At 41.5% G+C, this 27,264-nt stretch overlaps 1 protein-coding gene across 1 annotated transcript in view; it reads right to left on the minus strand.

Annotated features, from left to right (window-relative positions):
- Positions 1-27,264, minus strand: part of myo15b (myosin XVB) — a 162,103-nt gene that overhangs the window by 47,348 nt on the left and 87,491 nt on the right. The window contains exons 19-24 of the mRNA XM_065471583.1: positions 12,628-12,776; positions 12,153-12,198; positions 11,619-11,743; positions 10,075-10,189; positions 9,806-9,981; positions 7,423-7,516 (exon numbers count right to left, since the gene is read on the minus strand). Coding sequence (XP_065327655.1) covers positions 7,423-7,516; positions 9,806-9,981; positions 10,075-10,189; positions 11,619-11,743; positions 12,153-12,198; positions 12,628-12,776 — 705 coding nt within the window. The remainder of the gene's footprint in view (positions 1-7,422; positions 7,517-9,805; positions 9,982-10,074; positions 10,190-11,618; positions 11,744-12,152; positions 12,199-12,627; positions 12,777-27,264) is intronic.

The raw sequence follows: 27,264 nt of genomic DNA on the forward strand, positions 1-27,264 counted from the left end.
AGCTATGGAAACAGCAGTTCAAGATGGACTTCCCTCAGAGCAGTCTTGATGAGCAGATTGGGCTATCCAAGGAAGACTCAAAGTTCTTGGACTTATCAAATGGCGTGGTTAGCGTGCTGACAAGGTTCAGAAAAGAGCCTGTTGTTTTGATGTCTGACATCAAAGTTGTTTCACCAGGTGTATGTGCCAGAGGAAGATGCTGACCTATTGAGATTTACACTGATGGCTGTCATATACTGGGTTGCCTTTGTTGAGGGGGTGGGCATATGGCTTTATGCCACCCTGACATGCTTTGCGGCAGGGCTGTCTATGTGCAGTTCTACTCCTAGCTGCCGCACCCGTTGTTGTGCTGTAATAACCCATGCTGGATATACGTTCAATAAAGCAGCATCACAAGAAAGCTACCGAGTGGTCATTCTACATGGTGTCAGAAGTGACCCAGACCATCGCCGGAATAACGCCATAAGGGAGGAAACAACGAATGGCTAAATTTAATCCCCCAACAAGCTTCCCCTTCGATAAGCCGACGGAATGGCCCGACTGGAAACAGCGTTTCGAGCGCTACAAAACTCCACAAAGACGAAGGACAAGTACAGGTGAGCTGCCTAATCTACGCGATGGGCAATGAAGCAGAGAACATTTACAAGTCACTCACCTTTGCCACCGATGAAAGTCTTGACGACTTCGCCGTCGTAATGAGGAAGTTCGACGAGTCTTTTTCCCGCAGAGGAACATTATACATGAGAGAGCATGTTTTCACCAGCGTGTCCAGCGGCCAGGCGAAACGGCGGAGAGTTTTATCCGAGCCCTGTTTGACCTCTCAGGGCACTGTGAGTTTGGTGCATGTAAAGAGGAAAATATCCGCGACCGTATTGTGGTCGGGATACGAGACAAGGACCTCTCCCGCAGGCTACAGCTGATGAAGGACCTCACGTTGGCGCAAACGACCCAGATCGTCAGACAGTCAGAAGAGGTCGCAGCGCAGGTCAGCTTGCAGGGAGATGTGGGAGGCTCAGTACAGGAGGTACGGGATAAACGGAAAAGTATGGACTGGAAATCACAACAACAACAGCGAGGCAGGCTACCCGCGGAAAAAAAAATGGTCGGGGCGTGACAAGAAATGCGGTAAATGTGGGAAGACACAGCATGCCAGGGACAAAAGGTGCCCGGCAGCAAAATCTGTTTGCCATGGCTGCCAAAAAAATGGGACACTGGGCCAGGGTGTGTCGTAACACCAGATCAGTGAATGAGGTTACTGAGACAGAGAAACGTGAGCAGGCCTCATACTTTCTAGGCTCAGTGTGTAATGCAAAAGGAAATAGTGAAGCATGGACTGTGCAGTTACGGCTAGACTCTGCCCCAATAGAATTTAAGATTGACACAGGAGCAGATGTCACTATCATAAACGAAGACACGTTCCACACACTTGCTCATAAGAGAACACTAGAGCCTTCTAATCTCCCTCTAGATAGCCCCGGAGGAGAGCTGTTAAGTCTCGGCTACTTCAAGGCCACAATGAGCTATAAAGGCAAAGACTACCTATCCAAGGTGTATGTGGTTCGTGGACGCAGATTTAACAACCTTCTCAGCCGCTCCTTGTCAGTGCAGATGAACCCGGTGGGAAGAATAGATGAAGCAATGCTCATTGCCACCAGGAACCAACCACTTTATGGTGAACACGGAACACTAAAAACTGAGCCAGTGAAGTGAAGGAGGAACTAAAAAGAATGGAGAACCATGGTGTCATTGAGAGGGTGACCCAACCTACCGAATGGTGTGCCCTAATGGTGCCTGTCTTGAAGAAGAACACAGCCAGGGCCAGGATCTGCGTCGATCTGACAAAACTGAATAAGTCTGTCAAAAGAGAGCGCTATATCTTGCCTACCCCTGAGGAAACAATGTCCACGTTGAGTGGGGCAACGGTCTTCTCCTCGCTGGATGCAGCCAGTGGATTTTGGCAGATCCCGTTGCACCACGAGAGTTGCAAACTAACGACATTCATCACGCCATTTGGCAGGTATTGCTTTAAGAGGCTGCCCTTTGGGATAACAAGTGCACCAGAGATCTTTCAGCGAAAGATGTTGGAGACCTTAGAGGGGCTCGAGGGTGTGGAGGTCTTTATGGATGACATCCTGGTCTATGGGGCCACCATGGATCAACACAACACCTGACTTGAGAAGGTGCTGCAGCGCATTGAGTTAGCCGGACTGAAGCTCAACCGAGAGAAGTGCTCCTTCAGACAGAGCCAGCTTCGCTTCCTAGGGCACCTGATCAACTATTCTGGGGTCAGGCCAGACCCTGAGAAGGTGAACGCCATTCTTCAGCTGCCATCACCAGAAAACGTGCAAGAGCTTAAACGGATCCTAGGAATGGTTAATTACCTGAGCAGATATATTCCTGCTCTTGCCACACTAAAAGCAAAAACAGTTGGACCTGGGGCCACCCACAGCAGGCAGCCTTCGAGAACATTAAGAGAGCGCTTACATCAGCACCTGTTCTTGCCTTCTATGACATCAACAGACTCACAGCCGTATCTGCCGACGCCAGTAGCTACGGGCTTGGGGCTGTGCTGCTTCAGCTTCATGGCGCAGAGTGGAAACCTGTTGCCTACTGCTCTAGACGCCTCACGGAGGCTGAAAAACGCTACGCACAAATCGAAAAGGAGTGTTTGGCGAGTGTGTGGGCCTGCGAGAAGTTTGATAAGTATTTATGTGGCTTAGATCGCTTCAGGCTTGAGACCGACCATAGACCTTTGGTGCCCCTGGTCAACAGCCGGGACCTTGACAATGTTCCATTGAGGTGTCAACGCCTCCTGATGCGGCTCATGAGGTACAAGCCGGAGGCCGTCTATGTCCCTGGCAAAACGCTTGTCATCGCCGATACGTTGTCACGGAGTCCACAGACTCGGGCTGAGGATGACACTAGCACTCACAGTGAAGTGGACTGCTACATAGCCACCGTGTTACAGGGCATTCCAGCGTCCCCAAGCCGAATGGAAAGCATTAAAGCAGCCACTGCAACTGATGTTGAACTACAGACTGTCATCATGTACATACGCAGGGGTTGGCCTGCATATGGAGCTAGTGTGCCACTAAACATCAACGCGTACATGTAAGTGAAGAACGAGCTATCAGAGGGTGACAGCCTAGTCATACGAGGCTGCAGGATTGTCATTCCAAAGTCACAGAGAACAGCCATTCTACACAAACTACACGAAGGGCACCAAGGCCTCACCAAGTGCAGGGATAGGGCCAATTCATCTGTGTGGTGGCCGGGGCTCTCCACTAAGCTAAAGAATGCAGTGCTGCAGTGCCACACCTGTCTGGCACAGAGGCCAGCACAGACAAGGGAGCCACTCATCTCCACACCTTTGCCCGATCGTCCATGGCAAAGGATAGCCCTGGATCTCTGTGAACACGACCGGAATAATTACCTTGTTGTGTCGGACTACTACTCACGTTTTCTGGAAATACTGCATCTACCATCCACAACCAGTGGCCAGGTTGTTCAGAAACTGAAGTCAACCTTTGCTAGGTTTGGGATCCTTGACAAGGTGGTGAGTGACAATGGCCCTCAGTTCTCCAGCTCTGAGTTCCAGGCCTTCGCGAGGGAGATGGATTTCGCCCACATAACGTCTAGTCCCCACCACCCACAGGGAAATGGTCACGCGGAGAGGGCAGTACAGACCGCAAAGAAAATCTTCCGGCATGATGACCCACTAATAGCACTAATGTGCTATAGGTCTACTCCATGTGCCACTACAGGCTTCAGCCCAGCGGAACTTATTATGGGGAGGAAGATCAGGACAACCCTGCCCACCTTGGAGAACAATCTTCAACCTAAATGGCCCACCAAAAGAGAGGTTAAACGAAGGGACGCTAGTCAGAAGGCCAAGCAGGCGTTCTACTACGACCACCGCCATGGTACTAAGCCCCTACCTCCACTCCATCCAGGGGATGCTGTCCTTACTAAGCTGGACCAGGAGAAGGCTTTGGCAACACCTGCCACTGTCTCCAAGGAGAGCGTCACTTCGAGGTCCTATCTCGTTGCCACACCCCAAGGTGCGGTGCTGCGACGGAACCGCCGCCATCTCCTCCTCGAACCATCTCCACGGGCTATGCCACAACCCCTTCCATCATCTACTGTGGACACTGAGGGGCTGCCATCCCAGTGCGCTGGTGTCTCCACTCCAGAGACCCCACCCTTGGCCCCTAGTCCAGCCCCAACGCTTGCACACACTCATGCAGACGTCCTGGATAAGGTACGCACAAGGTGCGGCCGGGTACGCAGGCCAGTCAAGAGGCTGGATCTGTAGACACTGGGGTAATGGGAGGGAAGGAAGGACTGGGGAGTGGGAATGCTGTATTGTTGCTGTTTTGCACTTATGTTTTGAGCTGCAACAAATGCTGCTGTTACCTGGTTGAGTTAATTACCCTAAAGGTTTAACATGTTTAATAAGTCCTGTTTTGTGGACACTGCCCTTCAGGCCGACAGTAAGCCAATTGTGCCCGGGTCCTTAAGAGAACCGCCCAGAGGCTATTATAGTGTCACATGTTATCATTGTGTCGTGGCAGTTTTATTTGGGGTTTGTTATTGGAAATAACATGAAAAGGGGGGGAGATGTCATATACTGGGTTGCCTGTGTTGAGGGGGTGGGCATTGCGGCTTTACGCCACCCTGACATGCTTTGCGGCAGGGCTGTCTATGTGCAGTTCTACTCCTAGCTGCCGCACCCGTTGTTGTGCTGTAATAACCCATGCTGGATATACGTTCAATAAAGCAGCATCACAAGAAAGCTACCGAGTGGTCATTCTACAATGGCGACTTCAATTAGAACATGCGGGAGTACAGGATGGGCGTTCTTTTGTTTGGGGCTACGTCCTTTCCAAGCTAACTATGCCCTTCGCAAATGTGTTGAGGACAACATCACATTTGTCCTCATTCTGTATAGTTTTTTTCTGTGGATGTCTGCCTTGCTTCAATAGGCTCTGAAGAAGAAGCCATCAATCTTTACTCATACCTGAGACACATCTGCGCCAGGGCGGGCTTCCACTTAATAAAGTGGATAAGTAATAGCCACAGCATTCTGACAGTAATACCTGAGGAGGAGAGAGGAAGGAGGAGGAAGTTAAGAACCTAATTTTGGACAAACAGCCACAGCTCAGTTGCAAAACTGATACCTACCATTGTCGACTACCTACTGCTACACAACAGTCGCTCAAAGATACACAGTTCTTTCATAATGGGAAAGTCCAGAGTGGCACCTTTAAAACCAGTCACAATCCTCCACATCGAATTGACAGCGGCAGTGGTAGCAGTTCGCATGCTACCACTCCGCAATCCTGTGGAGGATTGAGCTAAGGCTACCTCTCCTACAATCAGTGTTTTGGACAGACAGCACCGCAGTGTTGAAATATATAAATAACAAGACTTCCAGATTCTGAAGATAGATTCTCAAGGCTTCTAGGGCCTCCCAATGGAGATATGTGAACACAACACATAACCCTGCAGACCTTGCCTCCAGAGGTATGAAGGTAGAGACTTTTTCACACAAAGACCCTGAAGTCACGGTGTGTGCTGCTGTCGACATCTCACAAGCACATTGACGATGATCGTCCTTTGACTTTTTTGACCCGTCGTTCCTCATCCTGGACTCGTCTCATCAGAGGGATGGGTTGGATTTTGAGGTTCAAGACATAGCATCACAGGAAGAACAATACACATTTCCACTTTGAATCCGATACAACTGAGTCTGAAGGTGGTCATCATAGTATTGAGTTCCACAATGGCTTTCTTTCAGTGGGAGAGATTGAGGATGCTGAGATGCAAACAATCAAGTTTTGTCAGAAGAAAAATAAATGCTGAAGAAATTTCCTGCCTCAAAAGGGGAGAGAGTGTGAAACGAAGCAGCTACATATATAAGTTGAATCCTGGTCTGGAGGATGATGTGCTGTGAGTTGGTGGACGTCTCAGTAGGGCTGTCATGTCAGAAGATTCCAAGCATCCTGTCATAATCGTTAAAGATCTTCACATTTCTAATCTCATTCTACAGCATATTCATAAAGAAGTGGGTCATGGTGGAAGGAACCACATACTTTCGAAGCTGCATCAGAAATACTGAATTCCTGGTGCTGGTCCTTGAATTAGAAACTTTATGTCAAAGTGTGTGATTCGCAGAAGGTTTCATCTGCTGCTGCAGCCTTGCCTGAAAGCAGAGTGACCCCTGAGAAACCCCTATTTAGCTTTATTGGAGTGGACTATTTCGGTCCATTTTAAATGAAGCATGGGAGAAGTCTTGTGAAGCAGTAAGGAGTTATCTTTACCTGTTTGGCCGTTAGAGCAGTACATATTAAGGTCATGTCATCTCTTGACACCGACTCTTTCATTAACACTTTACGATGTTTCATTGCAAGATGAGGTCAGGTTCAAGAACTGCGCTCCGACAATGGAAACCAACTTTGTGGGCGGAGAGCGTGAGCTGAGACGAGCTATGGAATAGTGGAATCAGGAAAAGATCTCTGATGTGCTTTCTTTGAAGGGAAGTGAAATGGATCTTTAATCCTCCAACTGGATCGCATCATGGCGGAGCTTGGGAGCGGTTGATTCGTTCCATCAGAAAGGTCCTTCATTTCACCCTGGAGACTCAGCATTTGTAAGAAGAAGGACTCCAAACTGCAGTCACGAAGATATGCCTTCTTCAGGAGTCCAACTTCAGTAACCCTACAAACTTCACTGCTGTTCAGTTTTCTGTCTTCATTTATGTCAGAAGTAATAGCAGAGCTGTATGTTTTAATTTTTTTTAAAAAATTCCTCAATCAGTACAAGGTATATTGTGTTTAGGTCGAAACTAGCGAGTCAACTCCCTGCTAACTTCTAACTCACTAAATTTCATAAATTCTGTTTTCATGGTAACCTGAATTTTAAACTTAATTGGTACACCTGGTAGAGCAGCAACACTGATCATTTTATTAAATATTAAAGAGTTTTGACAGTTTATAACTCTACATAGTGCCACAGTGTTCGTTTGACTTTGGGACCTGAAGTGGAGTTTGGAACTGGAAACGACTAATGACGTCAGACCAGATTAGGGTGAGGACCCATTAGGTGATTAATGTGTATAGTTTGTTTAAAGCCTGACCAGTACTGTAGAGGAGTACTGATTCTTGTGAATTTTAGACGGACTGATGCCATAGCAAGATGAGCTAAAAATATTTTTTTCAAATACTTATGAGCCTAACTCTTTTGAGGCTGGTTTTGCATGAGAATTATGACAGATTATTCCATAAGAAAGTCAGAAATCATGAGACTGCCAAGAATAAGAAATTTAGAAATCATGAGACTGCCAACAAACTCAGGCATGGCCTTCGCAGTGAGGACCTCTCTCTCTCTCTCTCTTTCACACTTTCTTTCTCTCATGTATACCTTTCTCCAGTGATGTCTCTTTATGGTGTTCCTGGTTATTAGCATCAAAGCCCAGAACTGAGTGAAGGACTGCTTCAAACGTTTGTAGTACTTCCTAAAAGCAGGAGAAGAGCAGCAGCACACAAGGGATTACATTTGTACATAACTGAAAGCAATGTCCTAACCCCTTTAAGGACTATACCCTTTCACTACCTCTATGAAATGCATCTTTACTGGTTTTCTGTACAGTGGGTTAGTGCAGTTTCAGAACTACTCTTCACTCAGTCTTCCTGTGAGAATGTCAATGTATTCAGAGACACAAAGCTCCTACAGTTAAATGCAGTTGAAAGGTTCTGTTCGGTTTCTTTAACCAGACCTGTATTTAAACATCCACATTGATATAGCTTCAAAATCGTGGATCGCATGCTGAACTAGACTAGTTTTAATTTTTACACTGCTTCCTGTGTGAAAATAAAAATTTTAGTGGACAGGTTTCCAAATCTTTTCCTCTTCTGCCTAAGACTTAACAACAGGTTCTTTATTTCTAGCTCACGCACGGCGTCAACGCGCTGATGCGCACAAGGCAATCGAGATTAAGTCGCTAACAGGAATTTGGCGCGTTATGGCATTAACGTCATTTAAACGAGATTAACGCTGACAGCACTAGTACATATATGTGTATATATATGTGTGTGTATATATATATACATACATATATATATGTATACATACATATATATACACATATATGATCGCTAGTGTATAAACACACACTCACACACGCGCAGACACACACACACACACACACAGCATGGTGTGAAAAACTGTTTGCCCCCTTCCTGATTTTCTTTTTTTGTTTTTCACACTTGATTCATTTACACACAAATGTAAATATTAGACAAAGATATCATTATGATTAATGGGGAAAAACAATGAGTCTTTTAGGCTACGTTCACACTGCAGGTCTTAATGCTCAATTTCGATTTTTTGATCAAATCCGATTTTTTTGTCTGCTTGTTCACACTACAAATAAAATGCGACAGCAAATGCGCTCTAGTGTGAACCCTCAAAGCGGCCCGCATGCACAAAAGAAGACGTCACACACAACGCGCTCTGTTTAGACCCAGAGCAAACAATATTGTTTGACTGATGGCCCTTAATATAAAGACTTCGGACTTTACGTTTCCCAATTTTTGCTTTAAGTTATTTTGTTATTTACATAATAATGTAGATAACCTAATAATTATCCTCATTGCTGTTTTAGAGAGGAGCGGTGCTTCAAAGGATAGTTGCAGATTTCTGTCAGAATCTGCAGATTATACAGTACAAATAAAATGTTCACGTTTCTCCAACGTTGTCTTCCCAACAGTTTCACTGACATCTACACTGGATGGCCAGGAAGCGTTCGCGATGTCTTCTCGAGCGCTTCTCCGGCGCTGATAATTGGCGTCTGTCTTGTGTCGGTGGCGTAAAAGACGGATTTAATGCGACATGACCATTCAAACAGCAGTCGCTTTCTAAAACATCGGATATGTATCGGATTCAGTACCACATACGAAAGTGACCCAGATCGGATTTGAAAATATCGGATTTGTGCCGTTCACACTGTCATACCATGATCGGATATGGGTCACATAGGGTCAAAAAAATCAGATTTGATGCGCTTTTGCCTGCAGTGTGAACGTAGCCTTAGAGTGCTGTAGAGAAATTTTGGTTTTTCTTGAGCCATGGACTTGCAGGTATGTTTCGGATCAATGGCAGCCAAACAGCCCCAGACAATCACACTACCACCACCATATTGTACTGTTGGTATGATGTTCCTTTTCTGAAATGCTGTTACTTTTACACCAAACGTAATGGCACACACACCCTTCAAAAAGTTTAACTTTTGTCTTGTCAATTCATAGTGTATTTTCCCAAAAGTCTTGGAGATCATCAAGACGCTTTCTGGCAAAACTGAGACAAGCCTTTATGTTCCTTTTGCTTAGCATTGTTTTTGGTTCTTGGAACTCTGCCATGTAGGCCATTTTTGCCCAGTCCCTTTCTTATGGTGGAGTCAGGAGCACTGACCTTAATTGAGGCAAGTGATGCCGGCAGTTCTAAGGTCTTTTACCACAATTGCCACAAGCGTTATAAGTGGGGTGGGGATCACATTTTCACACATGGCCATGTAAGTTTTGATTTCGCCCCCCCCCCTCTTAATATTAGACACCTTAATTTGGAAACTGATTTTTACTTAATTGTGTTACCTTTGTCTAATATTAAAATTTGTTTGATGATGATGAAACATTTAAGTGTGACAAACATACAAAAACGTATGACATCAGGAAGGGGCCAAACACCACTTTCTCAAACACCACTGAATGTCATAGATTGGATAGATTTCCCCTCTCCCTTAGTAGACCTGGCCTGGTGTCCTCGAATGTGGCTCTGGATGACAATGGCTTTCTGTTTGAAGAATCTAAAGTTCTTCCTGCAGAGGAAACCCCTTATGTTTCTCTGGATGGTGATGGCAGCCCATGTTTGAGTGCTGCTCCATTTTTCTTCCAGCTGCTGGTACAGTTGCTCCTTAAGGAACACCTAAATGTAGTTGTATATACAGTAAATGAAAATCTGCTTTACCTTTCTAATTAAAAACAAACTAAATGGTGAGATGATTGGACAATTTGTCACCTTGGTGAGTCCCAACTGGTACTGTCCCTCCTCAGCACCCAATATTTCCAGCAGAGCCACTGTCTGATCTCTGTCTGATATTTCATTTAACTGCTGGGCCTTCAGAACCCCATACCTGGATCAGGAAGACATGACACCTTTAAGACCTTTAAGCACCTTGTCCAACATTTGTGCACACACTCATAACGCAGTGGAAACTAGAAAATTTTCACTGTTCCATTGGCAGATTTTTTCACTTAATACAAGATATTTTTGCTTGAAATAAGAGGAAAAATCTGCCAGTGGAACAGTGAAAATTTTCTAGTTCAAGCTCCACAGTCTAAAAACAAGTTAATATATCTTACTGAGATGTTACTCTTTAGCTGGTTTTGTCTTATTTTAAGTGTGATGAGATTATTTTGACTAGAAATAAGACAAATATACTTGCTAAGATTTTGAGTTTTTTCAGGGTAGGGGGCAACTTGCAGTCAGTATCTTGCCTAAGGGTACTTGCAGATTAAAGAGCCAGAGAGTGAACCACCAGTCTTCAGATTGGGAGACAACCCTCTCTACCACCTGAGCCACAGCCCTCCAGAACAGAACGTGATTTAAACATATCAGATTTAATTGGCCACCAATCCTTATCGATCATTTGATGCCAGAACCTAAAAAATGTTTACATTTTATTTCTCAGTGGAGACAGCAGGAACGTTCAAATTTGCTAAGATTTATGGAGAACCTTTGGTTCGAGGCAACCTGGAGGGAAATTAGTGTTTAAGGAAACTACAGTCATGGAATTTACATTCACTTAACACATGGAATTTAGTAGTTTATAATATTATATTAGATCATAACAAGAGAATAGTTGACACATGTCATCACTAAATATGTGGTATGGAAACAAAAAGATCAGAACTGATTAATAAAAAGGTTTAAAATAGGGACACAGCTTTTTAAAAAGTGATCCCAAAATTGGGAGTGGCGGAAGACATTTTTAGATTATTTACGAGTACAACATTAATTAAAATAAAATACAAGTAATGATATGAGGAAGAGAATGGATGGATAGAAGTAACAGTCCTATAATAAAAATCCTACTTAAATGCATGCCAAAATTCTTATGATTAACAGAAACTAAACAAAAAATTAAATGTCTTTAGTTTTAGTCTTTGGCAGATGGATTAAATCTGTCAACAATAAGCTTTCTGCATATGTTTATGGCAGTATTTCTCAAACTTTTTTGTTGTTCCCCATTTTGGAAGCCGAATAACATCCAGGACCCACCTCTCCCTTCACATTTTCTTTTGTTTGTTTATTTTTATTTTAAAAAATACAGTTATTTATCTTAGATTCACTTATGTTTTTTACTCTGGTTTTTCACACCACTGTTTTATTGAAATTGAAACATTCTGAATTTTTGTTTATAAATTTAAACTGAAAAGAGTGAATAGTTGCATGTAGTTTGAGCTACATTAACGTTCATGAATGATCATCTGCTTGAAGGAAAGTGAGAAGCAAACTATCTTTTAGCAATGAGCTCAGCACTGTATGTATGTTTGCAGCACCTTGAGACAAAGTAGGAGTACTGAATCCTTATTGGAAAACCTTCTTTCCGGATGTGGATGGTCTCCAGCAACCCCGCATGCCTCAGCTGTGCTGACACATAGTCCACATCAAAGATACCAGGAAGCTGATAAGAAACATGTGAGAAGTAACACATGGTTTTACATTGTCTTGTAATTAAAAAAATCTCCAATTTCATGAATAGTAAGGAATGTCATAATACTACTTTAAGAGATTTTTATCCATTGTACCAATGTTTTGTTCCGATTTGTGACCCTAAATCTGAATCCTTCTAGAAAAACAAAAAAGGTTCAGAACCCAATTTATCTGGCTCCCACTGGGAACCAAATATTAATAGAATCTGGAAAATGAACTGTGATGACATCTGTGATGTGATGGCATGTCTTGTGAATGAAAAATGGAAAAGGTCTATTTAAATTTCACTGTAAATGTAAACTATGTCCTTCAAAAAAACCTATTTATTATGGTCATACAAGCATTACATATGTGTATTACTGTAAAATTGGTCTTGTTACCTTGACATAGTTTGGCTTCAGACAATGAATGAAGGAAGTTTTGCATCTAGAATATCAAAGAAAAATACAGACACAGGTTATTCCTAAAGGCAGAGTTAAAATCAAGAAAGCCTGAACTGCAAATGTTTTTCATAATAAATCCTATATTTTGTGTTGACATCAGTGTCTACCGTTTGTTTACTTGTCAAAAAAGTTGCTGTATAATCATAACTAAACTTGTATCATGTCAAAACTATTTAATTTATGCTTCAAAAATGATTGTTGCCTGAAAGATTAACAGTGGCTTTTACTGGCATTGAGACATAGGGTCAACAGTAAATGAAGACAGCACTATGAATGGAACCCATTTGCTAAAACTGTATTTTCTACACAAGCAGTGAAAAAGTATCCCTTCTGATGATACTGAGCTGGCTTCCAAAAAAATCCACAGATTTGATAATGACGCTCTGTATCAGCCAATTTCCTCTGTTGGTACCTCTCCAAGCGGGTGGTAAGTTCAGTCAAGGACTGGAGGAAATGCGAAGCAGCAGTAGTGGACTGTTGGCGCTGGCCCCTTCTCTTCCAGCCCAACTCTGTCTGCTGAACATAACTGTCCTGAACCTTCTGGAACAGCTCTGACACCATCTGTGGCCATATAAAAGTTATAATGTATAAATATCCTTATAAAATATGCAATTTATCTGTAGGTGCTTGATTCTACATATGAAAAACAGTTTAAATCTTGGAACATTGTAATTCTCACCCATTCTGGTGAGAACTGTTATAAGAATAGGCTTTATATCTAAACACAAAGTGTTCCCTCAGTTGGAAAGCCACCTTTCTCATAACTTTTAGTTAGAGCCTACATCTCCCACCAAACATCAAAGATGTCCTTTATTGGACTAAATTTGGTCAGCTCTATCAGTTATGGCCTTTAAAAAAGACTTTAAGACTTTGTTGTTATTTGGTTATAAACTAAAAGGATACTGGAATAATATCTAGCATCAGCCGCTGATGAAAAAGAAAGGTGGGCAGTGAGTGAGGATAGACAGTGATGAGCAGTGTTGGGTAAGTTACTTTAAATTAGTAACTTAGTTACATTACTAGTTACTTCTATCAAAAGTAACTCAGTTACTTCATGTTACTCGTTACTTTCAAAGTAACTAGTTACTAGGGAAAGTAACTTTGGTTTTACTCAGAATTCTCTTGTTAATGTGTTGCTTCCGTAACTGGATACCCAGCAAGATTGCCAGTCTTCTAGCTTGCTTACTTGCCACAAGTGCACTGTGCCACCTACCAATAGAAAGGAAAAAATAATGTGCACATTTCCACGAGAGAAATCCCACGCCTGGACTGTCGTTGACCGCCGCCATGATTCTAGCCTACGTCACAGCGTCATGTGTGCTTTTTACATCCAACACAAAAACTGCAGTCGTGGTGCTTTCGATTGTACTCAGAACTCGGAAATTCTGCCTTCTGAATAGGAAGATGTAGGTAACACCAGACTGCAGATGAGCTGCATACAGGGCTGGACTGGGACAAAAAATCGTCCCGGGCATTTTGACTAGAGACCGGCCCACCATTATAGGAAAAACCATAAAGCCTTTGAATGAAAACAAACGCTGTTGTGACAGTGATGTACACTGTCTTGATGGTATATATGTATCAATCTATCAATTGTTTGTTGTAAGACTCAGATAATTATTTTTTTAAAAGCGAGACATTTTAAATGAGAATAATAAAGAAAAGTATTTCCTTGTGCCCCCCTTTCCCTGTTAATGCCCTACCTGGCCCCCTGGCAACACTTTGCTAGACCCGCCCCTGCACAGTTACCAGCTGTCAGCTACTTAGAAAAGGATCCTGGTGTTATTTGTCTCTCAGAAACAGTTTATAACTTCCCTTCAACTCATTCATGTCACCTAAAAGGTGAACCTGTTTCTCCATCACCTGTTCAGCTCTGATGATTCAGTAAGGACATCTCCTGCTTTCATCTTCATGTTTCCCTCTCACCAGATAACCAAACTGATATCATGACCAGCAGCTTTACAGCTGTGGCTCCAGCAAACATCAGCTGATACTAGAAATTAATATTAAATACATTTTAACAACAGCTGATCAAGCTTAAACGTGCTGCTGTTGTTTCCACTGGTTTCCTCTTTCTGGCACGAAGTGGGCGATAAACAAACAAGAGAGAAAGGACGATCAGCTGATCATTGATCAGTTTCATGATTGAAGTAGCAACAGGAGAGGGAGGGGGAGAGAATGAAAGGAGAAGAGGCAGCTGTGCAGCAAAGACAAAGAATAACTCCAGCTTTGTGTCTTTTTCATTGTAGCTGAAGTCCGGGACAAATCGCGTTCCTTTTCACCTCAGTACGGAACGCGTAATATTTTCTCTGAATACGAGAAAATATTATATTCCGTTTTTTAGGGGACGGTTGGCAACTCTAATAATTAACCTTATGAACAAAATAAAGTTCAAAATCAGTAACGTCATAGACTGCGGTCAAGTGAGCCCTCACTTGCGAAGTCACAGTCAAGCTAGCCGCCCCGCCAGCCGCACCTAAAATGTGGTTGCACTACTCTTACGCATATTACGGTATGGATGCCGACTGGCTTAGAAACGCAGTCTTTTGTGTCCTGACACTATTTAACTTCACAATCCACTCCGTTTTGGTTCATCTCCACTTTTCCCCTTGTGATCCACGGACAAGATTACTGTACGAATCAGAGAAAATTAACAATAAAATTTGCCCAATATACAGTACTGTACTTTTAATATCTTCATCTTTGACCTCAGATTACATATAAACTGTAAGAGGTGACACAGATATCTCACTGGATTCTGACTCTAGGCCATCTCCACTCTTCACCCTGTCATCCACAGCCAAATTTACTGTACGGTTTTTGAGAAAATTGATATTAAACTTTGCTCAATTTACTCTACTGTACTCTATATATTCTCATCTTTGACCTCAGATTACAGGAAAACTGTAAGAGGTGCCGCAGATATCTCACTGGATTCTGACTCTAGGCCATCTCCACTCTTCACCCTGTCATCCACAGCCAAATTTACTGTACGGTTTTTGAGAAAATTAATAGTGAAATTTTTCCATTTTGCTTTACTGTACTCTATATATTCCCAACTTTGACCTCAGATTACAGGAAAACTGTAAGAGGTGCCGCAGATATCTCACTGGATTCTGATTCTAGGCCATCTCCACTCTTCACCCTGTGATCCACAGAAAAATTTACTGTACGTTTTTGAGAAAATTAATAGTGAAATTTTTCCATTTTGCTTTACTGTACTCTACATATTCCCAACTTTGACCTCAGATTACAGGAAAACTGTAAGAGGTGCCGCAGATATCTCACTGGATTCTGACTCTGGGTGACCCCCACTCTTCACCCTGTGATCCACAGACAAATTTACTGTACGGTTTTTGAGAAAATTGATATTAAACTTTGCTCAATTTACTCTACTGTACTCTACAGATTCCCAACTTTGACCTTGAATTACAGGAAAACTGTAAGAGGTGCCGCATATATCTCACTGGATTCTGACTCTAGGCCATCTCCACTCTTCACCCTGTCATCCACAGCCAAATTTACTGTACGGTTTTTGAGAAAATTGATATTAAACTTTGCACAATTTACTCTACTGTACTCTACATATTCCCATCTTTGACCTCAGATTACAGGAAAACTGTACGAGGTGCCGCAGATATCTCACAGGATTCTGACTCTAGGCCATCTCCACTCTTCACCCTGTGATCCACAGCCAAATTTACTGTACGGTTTTTGAGAAAATTGATATTAAACTTTGCTCAATTTACTCTACTGTACTCTATAGATTCTCATATTTGACCTCAGATTACAGGAAAACTGTAAGAGGTGACACAGATATTCCACTGGATTCTGACTCTAGGCCATCTCCACTCTTCACCCTGTCATCCACAGCCAAATTTACTGTACGGTTTTTGAGAAAATTGATATTAAACTTTGCTCAATTTACTCTACTGTACTCTATAGATTCTCATCTTTGACCTCAGATTACAGGAAAACTGTACGAGGTGCCGCAGATATCTCACTGGATTCTGACTCTAGGCCATCTCCACTCTTCACCCTGTGATCCACAGAAAAATTTACTGTACGGTTTTTGAGAAAATTAATAGTGAAATCTTTCCATTTTGCTTTACTGTACTCTACAGATTCCCAACTTTGACCTCAGATTACAGGAAAACTGTAAGAGGTGCCGCAGATATCTCACTGGATTCTGACTCTGGGTGACCCCCACTCTTCACCCTGTGATCCACAGACAAATTTACTGTACAGTTTTTGAGAAAATTGATATTAAACTTTGCTCTATTTACTCTACTGTACTCTACAGATTCCCATCTTTGACCTCAGATTACAGGAAAACTGTAAGAGGTGCCGCAGATATCTCACTGGATTCTGACTCTAGGCCATCTCCACTCTTCACCCTGTCATCCACAGACAAATTTACTGTACGGTTTTTGAGAAAATTAATAGTGAAATTTTTCCATTTTGCTTTACTGTACTCTATATATTCCCAACTTTGACCTTGAATTACAGGAAAACTGTACGAGGTGCCGCAGATATCTCACTGGATTCTGACTCTAGGCCATCTCCACTCTTCACCCTGTGATCCACAGACAAATTTACTGTACGTTTTTTGAGAAAATTAATAGTGAACTTTTTCCATTTTGCTTTACTGTACTCTACATATTCCCAATTTTGACCTCAGATTACAGGAAAACTGTAAGAGGTGCCGCAGATATCTCACTGGATTCTGACTCTGGGTGACCCCCACTCTTCACCCTGTGATCCACAGACAAATTTACTGTACAGTTTTTGAGAAAATTAACAGTGAAATTTTTCCATTTTGCTTTACTGTACTCTACAGATTCCCAACTTTGACCTTGAATTACAGGAAAACTATAAGAGGTGCCGCATATATCTCACTGGATTCTGACTCTAGGCCATCTCCACTCTTCACCCTGTCATCCACAGCCAAATTTACTGTACGGTTTTTGAGAAAATTGATATTAAACTTTGCACAATTTACTCTACTGTACTCTACATATTCCCATTTTTGACCTCAGATTACAGGAAAACTGTACGAGGTGCCGCAGATATCTCACTGGATTCTGACTCTGGGTGACCCCCACTCTTCACCCTGTGATCCACAGCCAAATTTACTGTACGGTTTTTGAGAAAATTGATATTAAACTTTGCTCAATTTACTCTACTGTACTCTATAGATTCTCATATTTGACCTCAGATTACAGGAAAACTGTAAGAGGTGACACAGATATTCCACTGGATTCTGACTCTAGGCCATCTCCACTCTTCACCCTGTCATCCACAGCCAAATTTACTGTACGGTTTTTGAGAAAATTGATATTAAACTTTGCTCAATTTACTCTACTGTACTCTATAGATTCTCATCTTTGACCTCAGATTACAGGAAAACTGTACGAGGTGCCGCAGATATCTCACTGGATTCTGACTCTAGGCCATCTCCACTCTTCACCCTGTGATCCACAGAAAAATTTACTGTACGGTTTTTGAGAAAATTAATAGTGAAATCTTTCCATTTTGCTTTACTGTACTCTACAGATTCCCAACTTTGACCTCAGATTACAGGAAAACTGTAAGAGGTGCCGCAGATATCTCACTGGATTCTGACTCTGGGTGACCCCCACTCTTCACCCTGTGATCCACAGACAAATTTACTGTACAGTTTTTGAGAAAATTGATATTAAACTTTGCTCTATTTACTCTACTGTACTCTACAGATTCCCATCTTTGACCTCAGATTACAGGAAAACTGTAAGAGGTGCCGCAGATATCTCACTGGATTCTGACTCTAGGCCATCTCCACTCTTCACCCTGTCATCCACAGACAAATTTACTGTACAGTTTTTGAGAAAATTAATAGTGAAATTTTTCCATTTTGCTTTACTGTACTCTATATATTCCCAACTTTGACCTTGAATTACAGGAAAACTGTACGAGGTGCCGCAGATATCTCACTGGATTCTGACTCTAGGCCATCTCCACTCTTCACCCTGTGATCCACAGACAAATTTACTGTACGTTTTTTGAGAAAATTAATAGTGAACTTTTTCCATTTTGCTTTACTGTACTCTACATATTCCCAATTTTGACCTCAGATTATAGGAAAACTGTAAGAGGTGCCGCAGATATCTCACTGGATTCTGACTCTGGGTGACCCCCACTCTTCACCCTGTGATCCACAGACAAATTTACTGTACAGTTTTTGAGAAAATTAACAGTGAAATTTTTCCATTTTGCTTTACTGTACTCTACAGATTCCCAACTTTGACCTCAGATTACAGGAAAACTGTAAGAGGTGCCGCAGATATCTCACTGGATTCTGACTCTAGGCAACCCCCACTCTTCACCCTGTCATCCACAGACAAATTTACTGTACGGTTTTTGAGAAAATTGATATTAAACTTTGCTCTATTTACTCTACTGTACTCTACATATTCCCATCTTTGACCTCAGATTACAGGAAAACTGTACGAGGTGCCGCAGATATCTCACTGGATTCTGACTCTAGGCCATCTCCACTCTTCACCCTGTCATCCACAGCCAAATTTACTGTACGGTTTTTGAGAAAATTAATAGTGAAATTTTTCCATTTTGCTTTACTGTACTCTATATATTCCCAACTTTGACCTTGAATTACAGGAAAATTGTACAAGGTGCCGCAGATATCTCACTGGATTCTGACTCTAGGCCATCTCCACTCTTCACCCTGTCATCCACAGCCAAATTTACTGTACGGTTTCTGAGATTGTTGTGTTAACACAGTATGACAGAGGCTAAGAAAATATACTGCCTAAAATATTATCAAATTTAAACAAGAAATTACAAAATTTCCACATTTGCTGTCTTTGCCGTGTGTTCAGTAGAGCATTATTTAGTCATAAAAAATACATATCATTGAAATATCATCAGTAAAAGAAATACTCTCACTATGTAAGACATGTTAGCAAATTCAGTTAATAAATATTGTATCAAATCTATACAGATGTTTAAAGGCATAATGCAAAGCATGTTTGTTTCTTATGGCTTACAAATGTGTTTGCGTTTAACATAATTTACATTTCATTTATACAGTTTCACAGACGAAACAATAAAATAAGTTTCCTGAACTGTTCTTCATGGCCAAGAGTTTGAATCCTTTTGAGGGTAATGCATTATCCATTAAGGTGGGCAATTTGTTCATTGATCTCTGACCCTCGCGGACTCTGACGCCTCCTAATTCTGCTTCCAGCCTTGATGATTAATTTGTTCTTCCTTTTGGCATCCCTGTCACTGATGCTGCCACCAGTTGTCCACCAGTCTAATCTGCAATTCCGGTGAACCCAGAATTACCTGTATCTTTGTAATGTTTCCAAAAATATACACTATATGTTGATGGGCATTGTCCCACTTTTTTTTCTTTACAAGTAATAATCTCTATGGTTTTAATGACAATTCATATACAGATTGTGGAGGACTTTTTATTCAACACTAAAAATAGTTCCTCATCAGCAGACTGTAGTACAATGTCAGCCTACCGTTAATAAACCCATCCAATGCAGCGTTATCAGAGAAATTATGCAAATGATATGTTTTTATGTACTGGTAATCTATTTATCATTTATCATGATTCCTGCTCTGATGATTATTTTCTTACCCTTCTGTCATTTTAATAGATAAAGGATATTGAACATTAAGCTCCAAACAGGATGAATGAGGAAGACCACAGAGGAGAATCATGGATGTAGTGAAAGAATACATGCAGATGGTTTTTTTTCATGGTCGAGGAGCATCTTCTGATACTATCTTAGAGAAAAAAACACATAAAATTGAAGACTAAAAATAATGACAACAATATGTCTAAATTTTTTATTTCTTAGAGCAAATGCAGTCTTGTCATGGTCTGAGTTGCCCACTCATATTTAACTAATTCAAATACAATTACTCCATTTAATTGCTTATGTTCTAATAAAAGGCATTGTTTAACACTAGAATTACTCCGGTCCGGCTCTGTTTTGCGGGCTTGATGTGCCGTGCACTCTCTGATGGTCTGCAGCATTCCCACGTCTAAAAGACAAAGGAAGCTTTGGAGCACACTTGTAATCTTACGCTGTCGTAAGATAAACAAATAGAAAATGGTAAATTTACATGAACCTCACTCTAAATGGGTTTATATAAATATCATATCTACTATGGCAGTGACAAACCTTAGCAGACTCTGTGGGTCCAGCTTGCGCAGTGAAGCACAGACGATTTGCTTCTGCACTGGGCATTCCAATGTCCTCCTCAACCCAGTGCCGTCTTTTGCCGTGTGGCTCTGGCTGGGCTTCCCAGTACCACGGGGCCTCTTCCGTGGAGGCACGTTGGGTTCTTGTTCCGTTTCAGATTTTTCTGAGGAGGCGTCAGTGGCCTGCTGGACAAATGAAACCTCTCCTCCATCAGAATCTGCTTCGTCCATTTCCTGAAGCAAGGCCAAAGCCTGTTGCGCGGAGAGGTTCTTCCAGCGTGGCAGTGATATTGTCACGGCTAGACGGTCCTCACCGGTCGCCTTGCCAATTTTTGTTGTGTTTGTGTGTACTTTGTGGTGTTTTCCTCTCCATCCTGTGCTTGTGTGTTTGTATGCTGGAACATGTACTTCCGGAAGCCGTGGCACGGAACGGCAGCTGACCCGGGGGGAGAATCCTGAGCTGGAATCACCGCACCTGTGCTTTATCATTTCGCCGGCTGCTACTAATCCGAAGCAGACCTATTTAATGGTGCGGTCGGGTCACAACCAACGCTGGAACGTTGAGCTAAACCGGGTAGCGTAGTCGCGATTAGCATACCTAGTTTGTGAAGGAGAGAGAACGTTTTCGTGACCGTGTGTGTGTTTTTCTCATCTGCCTCCAGGATCCAGGGATCGGAGGAAGAGCGGGCACAAAAAGGAGTAGTTTTGGATTATCTCTGCACTGTCACCACGGGGAGAAGTCACCGTATCACTGCACTGCCCTTTTGGATTACAGACTCGGACTGTTGCCTTATTTTTTCACTGTGAATAAAATTCACTGCCACTCTGCAAGGAGTCTCGCACCTGAGTCCTTTAACTCAATTCTCCATGACAGATATGGAGGCCATCCTGATGTGTGTTCTCAAAAATGCAAACAAGAAATGATTCTCCTGCCTGGATCGGTCTGCTTTTATGCACATCACTGTGCTGTAGTCACGTAATGCCACTTCCTCACATACACAGTAACAATGGAAGATCTGGGCTAAGAGTCAAGGAAGGTGTGAATGTGTGTCTTTTATATTTGCAGGTCAGTACAGCAGGCATTTCGGAAAGTTGTAACACAGAGGTTTGGCCTGACTTGGATCTGAGCAACTCTGAGTGAGCAAATGCAACAAAAGCTGGAGGAGAAACGAGCTGACGACCTGTGAAAATCTCAGCAGGGGTGCTTAACACCTCAGGACTTGCACCATAAAATAAAAAAACCCAGTAATTCTAGGGGGTGTTGGGTTTAGGGAAGTTTTTTCTCACGTAAATTTGCGCAGTTTTAGTAAACCTAGTGTTAAAATAGTATCAGAAGATGCTCCTCGACCATGAAAAAAACCATCTGCATGTATTCTTTCACTACATCCATGATTCTCCTCTGTGGTCTTCCTCATTCATCCTGTTTGGAGCTTAATGTTCAATATCCTTTATCTATTAAAATGACAGAAGGGTAAGAAAATAATCATCAGAGCAGGAATCATGATAAATGATAAATAGATTACCAGTACATAAAAACATATCATTTGCATAATTTCTCTGATAACGCTGCATTGGATGGGTTTATTAACGGTAGGCTGACATTGTACTACAGTCTGCTGATGAGGAACTATTTTTAGTGTTGAATAAAAAGTCCTCCACAATCTGTATATGAATTGTCATTAAAACCATAGAGATTATTACTTGTAAAGAAAAAAAAGTGGGACAATGCCCATCAACATATAGTGTATATTTTTGGAAACATTACAAAGATACAGGTAATTCTGGGTTCACCGGAATTGCAGATTAGACTGGTGGACAACTGGTGGCAGCATCAGTGACAGGGATGCCAAAAGGAAGAACAAATTAATCATCAAGGCTGGAAGCAGAATTAGGAGGCGTCAGAGTCCGCGAGGGTCAGAGATCAATGAACAAATTGCCCACCTTAATGGATAATGCATTACCCTCAAAAGGATTCAAACTCTTGGCCATGAAGAACAGTTCAGGAAACTTATTTTATTGTTTCGTCTGTGAAACTGTATAAATGAAATGTAAATTATGTTAAACGCAAACACATTTGTAAGCCATAAGAAACAAACATGCTTTGCATTATGCCTTTAAACATCTGTATAGATTTGATACAATATTTATTAACTGAATTTGCTAACATGTCTTACATAGTGAGAGTATTTCTTTTACTGATGATATTTCAATGATATGTATTTTTTATGACTAAATAATGCTCTACTGAACACACGGCAAAGACAGCAAATGTGGAAATTTTGTAATTTCTTGTTTAAATTTGATAATATTTTAGGCAGTATATTTTCTTAGCCTCTGTCATACTGTGTTAACACAACAATCTCAGAAACCGTACAGTAAATTTGGCTGTGGATGACAGGGTGAAGAGTGGAGATGGCCTAGAGTCAGAATCCAGTGAGATATCTGCTGCACCTTGTACAGTTTTCCTGTAATTCAAGGTCAAAGTTGGGAATATATAGAGTACAGTAAAGCAAAATGGAAAAATTTCACTATTAATTTTCTCAAAAACCGTACAGTAAATTTGGCTGTGGATGACAGGGTGAAGAGTGGAGATGGCCTAGAGTCAGAATCCAGTGAGATATCTGCGGCACCTCGTACAGTTTTCCTGTAATCTGAGGTCAAAGATGGGAATATGTAGAGTACAGTAGAGTAAATAGAGCAAAGTTTAATATCAATTTTCTCAAAAACCGTACAGTAAATTTGGCTGTGGATGACAGGGTGAAGAGTGGGGGTTGCCTAGAGTCAGAATCCAGTGAGATATCTGCGGCACCTCTTACAGTTTTCCTGTAATCTGAGGTCAAAGTTGGGAATCTGTAGAGTACAGTAAAGCAAAATGGAAAAATTTCACTGTTAATTTTCTCAAAAACTGTACAGTAAATTTGTCTGTGGATCACAGGGTGAAGAGTGGGGGTCACCCAGAGTCAGAATCCAGTGAGATATCTGCGGCACCTCTTACAGTTTTCCTGTAATCTGAGGTCAAAATTGGGAATATGTAGAGTACAGTAAAGCAAAATGGAAAAAGTTCACTATTAATTTTCTCAAAAAACGTACAGTAAATTTGTCTGTGGATCACAGGGTGAAGAGTGGAGATGGCCTAGAGTCAGAATCCAGTGAGATATCTGCGGCACCTCGTACAGTTTTCCTGTAATTCAAGGTCAAAGTTGGGAATATATAGAGTACAGTAAAGCAAAATGGAAAAATTTCACTATTAATTTTCTCAAAAACCGTACAGTAAATTTGTCTGTGGATGACAGGGTGAAGAGTGGAGATGGCCTAGAGTCAGAATCCAGTGAGATATCTGCGGCACCTCTTACAGTTTTCCTGTAATCTGAGGTCAAAGATGGGAATCTGTAGAGTACAGTAGAGTAAATAGAGCAAAGTTTAATATCAATTTTCTCAAAAACTGTACAGTAAATTTGTCTGTGGATCACAGGGTGAAGAGTGGGGGTCACCCAGAGTCAGAATCCAGTGAGATATCTGCGGCACCTCTTACAGTTTTCCTGTAATCTGAGGTCAAAGTTGGGAATCTGTAGAGTACAGTAAAGCAAAATGGAAAGATTTCACTATTAATTTTCTCAAAAACCGTACAGTAAATTTTTCTGTGGATCACAGGGTGAAGAGTGGAGATGGCCTAGAGTCAGAATCCAGTGAGATATATGCGGCACCTCTTACAGTTTTCCTGTAATCTGAGGTCAAAATTGGTAATATGTAGAGTACAGTAGAGTAAATTGAGCAAAGTTTAATATCAATTTTCTCAAAAACCGTACAGTAAATTTGGCTGTGGATGACAGGGTGAAGAGTGGAGATGGCCTAGAGTCAGAATCCAGTGGAATATCTGTGTCACCTCTTACAGTTTTCCTGTAATCTGAGGTCAAATATGAGAATCTATAGAGTACAGTAGAGTAAATTGAGCAAAGTTTAATATCAATTTTCTCAAAAAACGTACAGTAAATTTGTCTGTGGATCACAGGGTGAAGAGTGGAGATGGCCTAGAGTCAGAATCCAGTGAGATATCTGCGGCACCTCGTACAGTTTTCCTGTAATTCAAGGTCAAAGTTGGGAATATATAGAGTACAGTAAAGCAAAATGGAAAAATTTCACTATTAATTTTCTCAAAAACCGTACAGTAAATTTGTCTGTGGATGACAGGGTGAAGAGTGGAGATGGCCTAGAGTCAGAATCCAGTGAGATATCTGCGGCACCTCTTACAGTTTTCCTGTAATCTGAGGTCAAAGATGGGAATCTGTAGAGTACAGTAGAGTAAATAGAGCAAAGTTTAATATCAATTTTCTCAAAAACTGTACAGTAAATTTGTCTGTGGATCACAGGGTGAAGAGTGGGGGTCACCCAGAGTCAGAATCCAGTGAGATATCTGCGGCACCTCTTACAGTTTTCCTGTAATCTGAGGTCAAAGTTGGGAATCTGTAGAGTACAGTAAAGCAAAATGGAAAGATTTCACTATTAATTTTCTCAAAAACCGTACAGTAAATTTTTCTGTGGATCACAGGGTGAAGAGTGGAGATGGCCTAGAGTCAGAATCCAGTGAGATATATGCGGCACCTCTTACAGTTTTCCTGTAATCTGAGGTCAAAATTGGTAATATGTAGAGTACAGTAGAGTAAATTGAGCAAAGTTTAATATCAATTTTCTCAAAAACCGTACAGTAAATTTGGCTGTGGATGACAGGGTGAAGAGTGGAGATGGCCTAGAGTCAGAATCCAGTGGAATATCTGTGTCACCTCTTACAGTTTTCCTGTAATCTGAGGTCAAATATGAGAATCTATAGAGTACAGTAGAGTAAATTGAGCAAAGTTTAATATCAATTTTCTCAAAAACCGTACAGTAAATTTGGCTGTGGATGACAGGGTGAAGAGTGGAGATGGCCTAGAGTCAGAATCCAGTGAGATATCTGCGGCACCTCGTACAGTTTTCCTGTAATCTGAGGTCAAAAATGGGAATATGTAGAGTACAGTAGAGTAAATTGTGCAAAGTTTAATATCAATTTTCTCAAAAACCGTACAGTAGATTTGGCTGTGGATGACAGGGTGAAGAGTGGAGATGGCCTAGAGTCAGAATCCAGTGAGATATATGCGGCACCTCTTACAGTTTTCCTGTAATTCAAGGTCAAAGTTGGGAATCTGTAGAGTACAGTAGAGTAAATTGAGCAAAGTTTAATATCAATTTTCTCAAAAACCGTACAGTAAATTTGTCTGTGGATCACAGGGTGAAGAGTGGAGATGGCCTAGAGTCAGAATCCAGTGAGATGTCTGCGGCACCTCTTACAGTTTTCCTGTAATCTGAGGTCAAAGTTGGGAATCTGTAGAGTACAGTAAAGCAAAATGGAAAAATTTCACTATTAATTTTCTCAAAAACTGTACAGTAAATTTGGCTGTGGATGACAGGGTGAAGAGTGGAGATGGCCTAGAATCAGAATCCAGTGAGATATCTGCGGCACCTCGTACAGTTTTCCTGTAATTCAAGGTCAAAGTTGGGAATATATAGAGTACAGTAAAGCAAAATGGAAAAATTTCACTATTAATTTTCTCAAAAACCGTACAGTAAATTTGGCTGTGGATCACAGGGTGAAGAGTGGAGATGGCCTAGAGTCAGAATCCAGTGAGATATCTGCGGCACCTCGTACAGTTTTCCTGTAATCTGAGGTCAAAGATGGGAATATGTAGAGTACAGTAGAGCAAATAGAGTAAAGTTTAATATCAATTTTCTCAAAAACCGTACAGTAAATTTGTCTGTGGATGACAGGGTGAAGAGTGGGGGTTGCCTAGAGTCAGAATCCAGTGAGATATCTGCGGCACCTCTTACAGTTTTCCTGTAATCTGAGGTCAAAGTTGGGAATCTGTAGAGTACAGTAAAGCAAAATGGAAAAATTTCACTGTTAATTTTCTCAAAAACTGTACAGTAAATTTGTCTGTGGATCACAGGGTGAAGAGTGGGGGTCACCCAGAGTCAGAATCCAGTGAGATATATGCGGCACCTCTTACAGTTTTCCTGTAATCTGAGGTCAAAATTGGGAATATGTAGAGTACAGTAGAGTAAATTGAGCAAAGTTTAATATCAATTTTCTCAAAAACCGTACAGTAAATTTGGCTGTGGATCACAGGGTGAAGAGTGGAGATGGCCTAGAGTCAGAATCCAGTGAGATATCTGCGGCACCTCTTACAGTTTTCCTGTAATTCAAGGTCAAATTTGGGAATAAATAGAGTACAGTAAAGCAGAATGGAAAAATTTCACTGTTAATTTTCTCAAAAACCGTACAGTAAATTTGTCTGTGGATGACAGGGTGAAGAGTGGAGATGGCCTAGAGTCAGAATCCAGTGAGATATCTGTGGCACCTCGTACAGTTTTCCTGTAATCTGAGGTCAAAGATGGGAATCTGTAGAGTACAGTAGAGTAAATTGTGCAAATTTCACTATTAATTTTCTCAAAAACCGTACAGTAAATTTGGCTGTGGATGACAGGGTGAAGAGTGGAGATGGCCTAGAGTCAGAATCCAGTGAGATATATGCGGCACCTCTTACAGTTTTCCTGTAATTCAAGGTCAAAGTTGGGAATCTGTAGAGTACAGTAGAGTAAATTGTGCAAAGTTTAATATTAATTTTCTCAAAGACCGTACAGTAAATTTGGCTGTGGATCACAGGGTGAAGAGTGGAGATGGCCTAGAGTCAGAATCCAGTGAGATATATGCGGCACCTCTTACAGTTTTCCGGTAATCTGAGGTCAAAGTTGGGAATATATAGAGTACAGTAAAGCAAAATGGAAAAATTTCACTAT

This window comes from Pelmatolapia mariae, linkage group LG8 (genome assembly GCF_036321145.2).
Source record: "Pelmatolapia mariae isolate MD_Pm_ZW linkage group LG8, Pm_UMD_F_2, whole genome shotgun sequence".
NCBI lineage: Eukaryota > Metazoa > Chordata > Actinopteri > Cichliformes > Cichlidae > Pelmatolapia > Pelmatolapia mariae.